The sequence below is a fragment of the Centruroides vittatus genome, unplaced genomic scaffold (genome assembly GCF_030686945.1).
Source record: "Centruroides vittatus isolate TY-2023 unplaced genomic scaffold, ASM3068694v2 scaffold_324, whole genome shotgun sequence".
NCBI lineage: Eukaryota > Metazoa > Arthropoda > Arachnida > Scorpiones > Buthidae > Centruroides > Centruroides vittatus.
Genome location: NW_027122701.1, coordinates 4,044,351 through 4,055,089, shown reverse-complemented (window position 1 = coordinate 4,055,089; position 10,739 = coordinate 4,044,351). Strand labels below are relative to the sequence as shown.

Below are 10,739 nucleotides of genomic sequence, written 5' to 3'. Positions count from 1 at the left end.
TGATGAGGGACCAGAACTCATAAAACTGGTCCGAAATGCATTTGATGAAGAACCAATAAAAAAGTTTTAAGCCTGTTTAGCTGTAAGTTAGTCTACCGAATGTTTTCGGATTAAAGAGACAACCACCTATTAAACATAAATACAGCTACTAAACAAATTTAATTACAATTATTTAATTTGGAAGTTGACTAATAGATTTCTTTATTAACAAAGTAACGGTTATTTTTTTCTAACTCTTTCCGCCCTGTGGGCACTAAGAGGGCCTCTTTTTGCAAGCCCATTATGGGTTCGTCCAGGCCCACAATGGGGCGGCCGGGTGGTGAGGGACGGGGACCGACATATCCGGACGGACCACCCCCCGAAAAATTCCTGGGGATTTTTCGACCCGTCCGGATTCGATCCCGGGTCCCCCAGGGCGGCAGGCTGCTAACCTTGACCGCTCGGCCATCCGGCCGACTGACCTTAACCTTAACAATGGAAATGGTTTTTATCTTATCATTTGAATAAATGTTTTATTTATACTGCAAAATAATTAGATTTAAACCTGAAATAAAAAATAACTCTTTTTCCATGAATTCCTCTTTTATTAGAGTGAAACGCAGTATAGACGAATTTTTCGATAGCAGACGACCAAAAATAACGAAATTACTCGTCGAAAGGGAGCGCTGTAATTAGCAACATGGTGGATGCTGTGGATTTTGAATCCGTTTTGCGCTCGAAGCGTATCTTAAACGATTTGCCTACAGTAACAGAAAGATATTTTGATGGACGATACGTAAAAGGTATGAAACGAATATTTATGTTAAAGTTTGATTAGCAATAATTAAAGCTAATAGCTACGAAACGCAGCGAGTATGTTTGGGGACCAGAAAAATAGTATTGTTTTACAGAGGCTATTGTACACTCCACGACAAAAGTATAACCCACCCCCCTAATTTTTTCATATCTGATAAAGAATTATAGTTATATTAATATATTACTAATACACAAAATTTGGGTGTTAGTAAGTTTATTATACTACCAATACATTATTTATTAAATGCATAATTAACCAAATACAAATGATATTGAGTTTTGCAGTGCGACAAAAGTATAACCCAGGTAATGAAATTTAAATAAAAATTCGAGAAAAATATAACAAACAATAATCATTCATATAGATTAATATTTAGTAGATCCACCACTTTTACTTATCACCTCAATCATTTGGTTCGGTAAACTGTCATATAGCTTTTTAATTATGTCTTGATTTATATTTTGCCACTCGTCAACTATCACCTTCTTTAACTCTTCAACAGAAGTAAATTGTCTTGATCCACGATAGACAGCTCGTGATAAATTTCCCCAACAATTCTCAATTATGTTCAAGTCAGGAGAATACGCTGGCCATTCAAGAACTTGAATATTTTTTTTCAGTAAAGTAGTCTCTAACTACCTTTGCACGATGGATACTGGCATTATATTGTTGAAAAATGAAATTAGGACCAGCAATTCGCATTGCATGAGAGTTAATTTGCTCGTTTATTACTTCTATATATCGTTTACTATTTATTTTTCCAGAACAGAACTTAATATCCATTTTACCTGAGTATCCAATACCAGACCATATCATTACACTACCACCTCCGGCTTGTCGACGGCTCAATATAAAATTATCTTTTCTTAAATCGTGAAAATAGTAATTAAAACCATCAGGTCCATCTAAATTGAACTTCTTTTCAACAGAAAAAATAACTTTTCGCCACTTTTTTTTCCATTGAACATGATCTTTTGCAAATTGTAATCTAACTACTTTATGTTTATTAGACAACGGCGGTTTTTTTGTTAATTTCTTACGTTTTAAATGTTCACACTCACGTATAATACGTTGAACATTCCTTAAATTCGTATCAACACCAGCCTCCGCTGCGATTTGTCTTGCGGTAAGCGTAGAATTGGACGCAACTCTTAAAATTGATCTTCTTTCTCGTGGTGTAGTTGCTCTCGGTCGACCTGTCCTTTTTTTCTTACCATAGTTTTCGGGATCTTTTAAAAAATTTTGCACAACACGATGACTTCTGTTGATGATTTTTGCAATTTTGACCTTAGAATAATTTTCAGAATGTAATTTTTTAATTATATCAATTTCAGTTTCGTTTAAGTGTTTTCCCCGTGGCATTTTAAATAAAAAATAGACAATTATTAACTTAAACAATTTATTTATGCGTAAAAACTTACGAGTGACACGAAACAAGTATAAACATGAATTGACATGTCCAGTGCACCGAGCTGCTTGAGCCAATGAGACGAATGGGTTATACTTTTGTCGCGCTATCAAACCAATAACTTCGCCGCTGCGTAACAAAGCAACATCGGAACGTAACTATATATACAGTCAAACCTGTTTTTATGCGGGGGATAGGGACCGCATTAAAAAAAACGCATTAAAAAAAATCTCACGAAACTTCACGAATGGCTGTAAATAATAGTTTTCGCAACACAATTAAAAAAATAATTTTTTTATGCGGTCAATAGGGACCGCATAAAAGAAGTCTCACGTAGAAAATAACTCAAAACCATACGAAATAAAATTTATTGACAACAGATGTCAGCACTTGAATGCATCGTCTGGTCTATCGTCTGTTTTACATATTTTTGTCCAGGTGGTGTTTTGTTGACTTAAAAAGTAAATTATTTCATTTTTCGCATATTCATGCAATAATATTACTATAATAAGTGCATTTATGCTACAATAAGTTTATTTAGCTATAATAAGTCAACGTGAGACATGACGAATCGCACGAGACTAGTCGCCAACTATACCGCACAAATTAAAAATTCGCATTAAAAAAATCGCACAAATAAAAATCGCACATAAAAAGAGCGCATAAAAACAGGTTTGACTGTATATACCATAGTTCTAGAATCAAGTGAACAATGCTGGCGCGTTAGGAATTTATTTACTTATATTTAGTTTTACCGTAAATATAAAAAATTAGAGGGGTGGGTTATACTATTGTCGCGGAGTGTAATAAGATTTTGATATATATATATAAATGAATGACATCACTGCTATGACACTATATATATATACATACACACTGCTGACTATTAAAATTGTTACACCATGAAGGCAGAATGCAACAAACATGAAATTTACATGGAAGGTACAACATGCTGAGTTATGCAAATGATTAGCATTTCAATGTATACTTGCAAAGCAGGTAGGAATAAGGACACCTACAATCTATAAAAGAGAAGATTGTAAAGCTGGTTTCTCATACAGAAATTGGATTTGCATGTTGGTTGCTTGTGTAAAGGTTTTGTTGTGCCTCATGTAAGGAGGAGGAATGCCTACCAGCACATCAGAGTTTGATCTTGTAGAATCGTAGCCCACTGGGACTGTGGTTTATCGCTCCGTGTTATTGCTGCTTGCATTGGTCACGATCCCATGACTGTCATGAGAATATGGAATTATTGGGTCCAGGAGGGGCACACAGAATGCCATACAGGATCTCAGCAGCTTCTGGTCACTAACACCCGAGAAGACAGACACTTTGTCTGCATTGCCTTGTGGGATCATACAGCCACATCACATATCCTGAGTCAGGAACTTGAGTTGTTTTCAGAATAACAAGTGTCTGCACAGACAGTGCAATGATGTCTGCAGCAACATGGATTATCAGTACGGCAATCATTGCTGTGGCTTTCCTTAACGAAGCAGCAGAGACAGGCACGCCTACAATGGTGCGTTCAATGATGAATATGGATGAAGGAGTGGCATCACATTGTCTTCTCAGACAAAGGTCTGTTCTACATACAGCATCATGATGGCTGTATCTGTGTGTGGAGGCACCGAGGGGAACAATCATTGTCAGTTTGCATTTGTCATTGTCATGTGGCCCCAGCACCTGGAGTGATGGTATGAGGTGCTATTGGGTACACACCCTGGTCACCTCTTGTTTGCATAGCTGGAAATTTGGACAATGACCATTACAATTCTGATGTGTTAAGGTCCATCGCTAAGTCCTATCTTCAAGGTCTCTGTCATATTACCTGTCAACAGGACTAATTTTAATCCTTAATTATGGTTTTGTTTTGATGTTATTACTCTACAGTTTATTTCTTTTTAAGTTTATGAGAAAAAATGGAAAAAAACAAAAAACGAAAGCAGTTTTCTTTGGAAGAGAATAATAAAATATTAGATAATGTGCAAAAAGGAAGTAAACAAAAAGATGTGCCTGATGGCCTACTGGGATGCTGTGTCACAATACTGGATTTTATTGAAAAAATTTTGATTAACACACAAAAATTAACTTCTTTTACCAGAAAATAACAGCTTCAAGCAGAAATAACAATTAAAGAGGCAGGATTCCAACTACTTGGTACTATTATATCATTATTTTAGTTGCTCACTTATGATATTTTTTGATTATTTTTTTTATTACAGATTAATTTTTATTCTAATTTAATATAACTTACATTCTGAAAATGTGAAATTTGGTTCCTTAAATACTAATGGACAAATTGTGTTTTTAAAAACTTTATTTCAAAATATAAGCAATTTTTTTTATTATTAATAAATTTATTTTATCCTTGCATTTTCAACTGTATTTCAATATACCAAAATTTCAGTGTAACGAAAATATTTCAATGGTCTCCTCAATTTCATTATACCAACATTTCACTGTATTTACACCAAACAATCTTGATTTGGTGTATATAGTTTTAATGATTTTCAGTCTTTAATTTTTCTTCACTTTATGAACATTTTAAACAGGTCAACAAAATCAACTTTTTAAAACTACTTACAAGAAACTTAATATACTCAAATAAAATAATTTTTATTTTCTCATTTTATTTTCATTAACCAACCTTCTAAAATATTAATCCTGCATTTTAAATTTAAAACTAATGCCTTTTGTATCTCTTCCATCACAGAATTTTTATAAGAGAAAACTAACATTTTTGGATGTTTAATAACTGTTATAGAACTTTTTTTAAAGAATTTTTTTTTTTTTTTAATATTTGGAAGCTCATTTGAATTTTGTAAAAAGTTCTATAAACTGGTAAGAGCCACTAAAGCAGTTGAAAACATTAATCTAATAAAAATTGTGCTGGAAGAGGCAGAAAAAGTGTTAGTTATTTATTACAAACCATTTCAGCTTTTGGAAAGTTTACAGCATTACATTTTTAACAGTTAAATGAACAGCCAGGATTTTTTTTTTTTTTTTTTTTTTTTTTTGCAAATTTTAAGGCATTATTATAAAAATTGATTGGGGGAGGTGTAAACTACAAATTATTTTTATGTAAACAGCCTAATCAAGTCTAAATTCAACAAGCAATATGTACTGTACTTTTTTAAATTCTGTTCAATAAGTCATTTCGCTTTTTATTTTCTCAACCATCAATATTCCAATAAGATTTTTTCAAAATTGACCCTCTTCTCAGGGCTTTCATTTATCTCTAAAATATCATTTGATTGATTGTCAGTATTACACATTCACATCTACTTTTCCCAGATTTATGTCTTTTAGCTCTTGTTTCAACTCTTTTCAACCTTTCTTCTATAGTTTTTCTTTTATTTTAACCTTAAACCACCAATCTTGCTTTTCTAACTTATTCTCCAACTTCTCAATATCTTTTTTCTTATTCTACATGAAATATATGATGCTTAATAGTACAGTACTCACTTCTCTATTATCTTTACCTGTTATTACACAAGTTTCTTGCTGAATAGTTCTATTCAAAATATTTTTTAACAGGTTCTCAGTAAAGTTTTTAACTTCAGTTTTATCAAACACTTTTTATATTACAGCAAATTATTTTCTCTCTATTCATTTTCCACTTTTTTGTTAACATTTTCTTATTCTTTCATCATCACTTCCTGATATCTTACTGAACTGTTCAATCTTAACAATTCTCTTATGTAATTTATTGAATATTTCAACTACATTTTTTTTTAAAATATCTAATTCTTGTTCAGTCTTATTCTATATTGATTGTCTTTTATCATTTATCATAATTTTCATAAATTATATCATTTACTGGGCTGCAATTTGAAAACAGTGAAAATTTATAAGTTTACAATGTCATCCATCTGTCTGTTCCTCAATCTTGAGAATGGTGTTAGATGAAAGTCAAGACCAGATATGAAAAGCTTAGGGGCAGGTTGCTCTGATTAACTATTACTAACTTCCATTCTCTGGAAGTCATTTGATTTCAATTGAAAAGTTTTTCCCTGAATGGAGTTACATAGCTAACCGGCATAACTGTTGTTATCAGGAAAAGTATGATGTACAGGGACAAGACACTGTGAATTTGAGAGTGAGTACGTATACAGTAGACCCCCCTATAACACGGTAGATACGTTCCGTGTTATATGAATCCGTGTTGTACGAGTCACTTAAATACATGAGCCAATCACAGCCCGTGTGCCAGGCTGTGATTGGCTCATGTATTTAAGTGACTCGTACAACACGGATTCATGTAACATGGAACATATCTACCGTGTTATAGGGGGGGTCTACTGTATTTTAAATTGAAAATAAATTAAGAATATGATTAAAAATTGCAACCTTGCATTGTGATGATGTCACAATAAGTTTTGCTTGTTCTACGTTCATTTCCTCAGTTTCAGTTTTGGTAACATTTCCAATAGTATATGCCAGGGGTGGGCAAGCAAGAGTTCAGTGGGAGCCGAAATGTAGGTTTTGCAAAATGCATGGGAGCCGCAGTTCTGTACTGTCGTGGCGGATAGTATGGTAAGGCACGCGATTTTATTATATAATATAAAACAAATATTGAATTTTTTTAATAAACATATTTTCACAAAATTATAAAAATACAATTGTAAAAATAATAATAAAAAACAGAAATTAACACTTTCAGCAAGAGCCACATGTAACTCAAAAAGAGCCACATTTGCCCATGCCTGGTATATGTCCTTTTATCTGGAGGAGTTTTGTGTAATTTAAACTTTTTTGAAATGTCTTTCATTTCTCTATTGCTGAACTTTTTTCTTCTTTCCTATATTTGACTTCATAAGCTTTCCACTTATTTGTGAGACATAAATTGTGTCAGCATGGCTAATAGCACATGCAATATTCCCCAATTATTTTTCTTTTGGCTCTGACATTATATTTACAGTGCATTGTTGTTTATAAACAAAAAATTACAAGTCGATTTGATTTGCTAATTTTTTTAAAATTAAAACAATGTATTTTCTATTGATTCTAAAACAATGAAATGTTTTAGAATCAATAGAAATTATAAGAAATCAATTTTCTCTTAAAATTGCCAAAAGAAAATATGTTCATTTATTGTATTTTTAATGAATTAAAAGATTAAAGAAAAATAAAATTTCCTATTTGATTTTAAGTTTAACAAGTGCTGAAAAGTTACAAAATTTTCCTGAACTCTAATTATTGTACTATATTAAATGAATTTGATAATTAATTTTTTTTATTTTTTAAATTTTATAACAATTATATTTGTTATATCTAAGATATAAAATTGTAAAATTAGCTTCTTTTTTTAATATTGAACACTAATAGGATTAATATATCAAAAAATGTTTAAATAACTTTTTCATGAAAATTAGAGTCAAAAACTTAAAAAAAATTATGAAGATAGTATGCCATTTATTAATTTGTATTTTAATTTCTAGCCTGGTGGTGATGTCTTCTATATAGTATATTTATTAAATAAATATATTTTCTTTCAGAAATACAAGGAAAACTTGCTGAAGAATATGTTCTTTTTCATTCTAATAGGTTTGTTATAGATGTTTTTATTTTAAAATTATTTGTGTAAAAATATGAAATTTCATAACAAGTCTTCCATCTTAGTTGTCAGCATCATAGATACTAGGGCTGTAGAACAGTATAAAAATGCATCAACTTTGATTCCTTTATTTATACAGTAAATTAAATAGGATATGAATAATATATGATTTCTTTTCATATTGATTGAATGCAAGCAACATACAAGGCTTTGTCAATGTGAATTATCAGACTACTTTTTAGAACCTTAATAATTGCAATTATTTAATTTTAAATGTAATTATATATATATATATATAATTTCTTAGTGTAAATGAAGGATTTCAAAATTTAGGATATGTGTAATAACTTTAGCTCCAATGCATCCTATTCTGACTGAAAAGAAAACAATTACTTCAGTTGATTTTAAAATTGGAGAAGTAAGTCGTCTTCAAAATCAAGTATCAGGGAAATGGAAAAGGGTGAGTTTAATAGATTTACTCTGATTATTATCAAGTTTTTGACTTTACTTCTGTTGTTTTCATAGCTATCCTCCAACTAATGCCGAATATTATTGGGCTAGAAATGGCTATAATATTAATACAGGCAGTCCTCTACTTACGAACATTCAACTTACGAACTTTTGAAGTTACGAACAAAGCCGACAGATGGCGGGTTAAAGTGCAGTCGGTTATTTTTTATGTATAGTCAAGTTTATTTTTGAAGTTTTATGTTAAAACATTTACAGTACATACATATTTAAAACAACTACAAATGTACATGAGTAATTTTAATAAATAATGTACTGTACGTGTGATTAATTTGAATTTATACTTTCCTTTAACAATCTTAATTCAACATTATTCAAGTAGCCTAAACATTACATAATTGTAAAAACAACGTTGTATTTGAGTTTTTGCGCCAAACATCATCTTTTCGAGTTACGAACTTTTCGACTTGTGAACAACTGCTACGAACAGATTAAGTTCATAAGTAGAGGACTTACTGTAATTTATAAGATAATTTGGCACTAGAGTTAGGTGTTAGGCACTATCTCTTGATAAATTTAATAATTGTAAATTATTTAATTAAAATTATAAGTACAGGAAGAAAAGAATTGGCCTGGAGTGGGACTCCAACCCACAACTCCTGCTTACCATGCAGATGCATTGCCATTTATGCTTCCTGGACATGGGCTCTAAATGTGTCCCCAACTGGCATTGTAATAACCGATGATGGTTATAACGTAAGTTTATATGTACTGGAAGAGATCTGGGTAGTGTAATTGGCAATGCATCTGCACGGTAAGCAGGAGTTACGGGTTTGATTCCCTCTCCAGGCTGATTCTTTTCTTCCAGTACTTCAAATTATTTAATTAAAATTATAATTATTAAATTTATCAAGAGATGGTGCCTAACACCTAACTCTAGTGCCAAATTATCTTATAAATTATCAGTATTATAGCATTTCTAGCTCAATAATATTTGGCATTAGTTGGAGGATAGCTTTAAAATATATTGAGTTTGATGATGATGTTTGTTTTCATACTTTAAACAACTTTGACAAGTTCTAATATTGTGTCTTCTTAGACTTTCTGTAAAAAAAATTGTTCATATTTTAAAAAAAGTTTAAAATTTAGTTTATTAAAGATTTATTAATTAATATTTTCTTATTTATTTTAATTTTTATATAAAAGGGGGGACAACAATTAAAGCAACATTCACCATTATGTGAAATCCATTGTAATGACAACTCAGTCTATGTTGTTTATAGTTGTGTCTATGGAAGACTTGTTGAAGTAAATGAAAACTTGCTTGAGAAACCTCATTTGTTAACAGAAAAAGTAAATTTTTGAATTTCTTCATTTATTTTATTCTAAAACTAATTTCATAACTTATGATTATTCCAATTATTATTCCAGACTTGGTCTGAAGGATACATTGCTGTTGTCTTGCCTCCTCTAGGAAGCAGTGATGTACAAAAAAATGCTCTGAAATAAAGGCTCAAATTTTGTTATTTTATTCCAAAATATTTAATCTATATTATTATTAAGACAACAAGGAATTAAACACAGATTTTTGAATTCAGAAATATTAGCTTAGGAATGTAATTCCATTTATTTTCATGGACTAATTGCTTTAAACTGGTGAAGTGATTGCTGTTTCACTAGTATGCCTGAAAGAAAATTAATTTAATAATGATTTTGGTTAAGAAAAATCTCATACCAAATACATGGTGATGTACACCACTGGCATTCACTGGCAATATAAAATTAAGTTGCCATATTTCCCCTTTTTACTATATTATAAACTTTCAAAGTAAATAGACTACACAAACAATACCTTCCACATGTTAAAATCTTTTTGACTTAGTTTCTTGCAAATTTTTGGAATTGTTTTCCTGATTATTTGAGTAACAGACCCAGGGCAAACTCTTAAATCATCTCTCTCTTGGATCTGTCAGCGGGAAAATGGCACGTTTGGCTGATGAATTTTTACAATTTGGTGCTGAATTGTAAAAATTTTAAAACCATTTTAACCATTTTAAAAAACCATTTATAAAAAAAAAAAATAGATAACGAAAGATTTGACTAATTGATATCGAAAAAAAAACAACCAAATTTGCTCTAGAAACACCGTACATGCCACCTCAAAGGACCCAATATGGTGACTGCCACAATGCATCATGGTATCTTGTCCAGATCTTATGTTTATAGATCTTGGTTCAATCAATGTTAACTTGCTTATAATTAAAAATTTTTTAAATCAGGCAAATTTATGAATCAAAAATTAATGAAATTACTAAAAAACAGGGCTTAAAGCAGTCATGGCAATAAAAAAAAGTGAGAAAAGAGAGTTCACACTGAAAAAAAGCTAATAGTGTTAAAATGAACGAAAACAGGCGTTATTAAAAAAACACACAAACGAACACATATTTTGTATCAATAACATTGCATATGATATTAGATTAATTATTAAGTGGACTGATAAGATTAAA

General features: G+C 31.0%; 1 protein-coding gene across 1 annotated transcript; it reads left to right on the top strand.

The window, feature by feature from the left end:
* The first annotated feature begins 600 nt into the window (after positions 1-600).
* LOC136988292 (protein Abitram) lies at positions 601-9,763 on the top strand. The gene is made up of 5 exons (XM_067286178.1): positions 601-782; positions 7,706-7,754; positions 8,098-8,224; positions 9,439-9,585; positions 9,664-9,763. The coding sequence occupies exons 1-5, from the start codon at positions 680-682 to the stop codon at positions 9,739-9,741; spliced, it is 504 nt and encodes a 167-aa protein (XP_067142279.1). The 5' UTR covers positions 601-679; the 3' UTR covers positions 9,742-9,763.
* The last annotated feature ends 976 nt before the right edge of the window (positions 9,764-10,739 follow it).

Coding starts and splice junctions, on each gene's coding strand:
- LOC136988292 (XM_067286178.1), top strand. CDS start 680: ATGGTGGATGCTGTGGATTTTGAATCCGTTTTGCGCTCGAAGCGTATC. Junction 7,755..8,097: donor GTTCTTTTTCATTCTAATAG/GTTTGTTATAGA, acceptor TTCAAAATTTAG/GATATGTGTAATAACTTTAG. Junction 9,586..9,663: donor CTCATTTGTTAACAGAAAAA/GTAAATTTTTGA, acceptor TTATTATTCCAG/ACTTGGTCTGAAGGATACAT.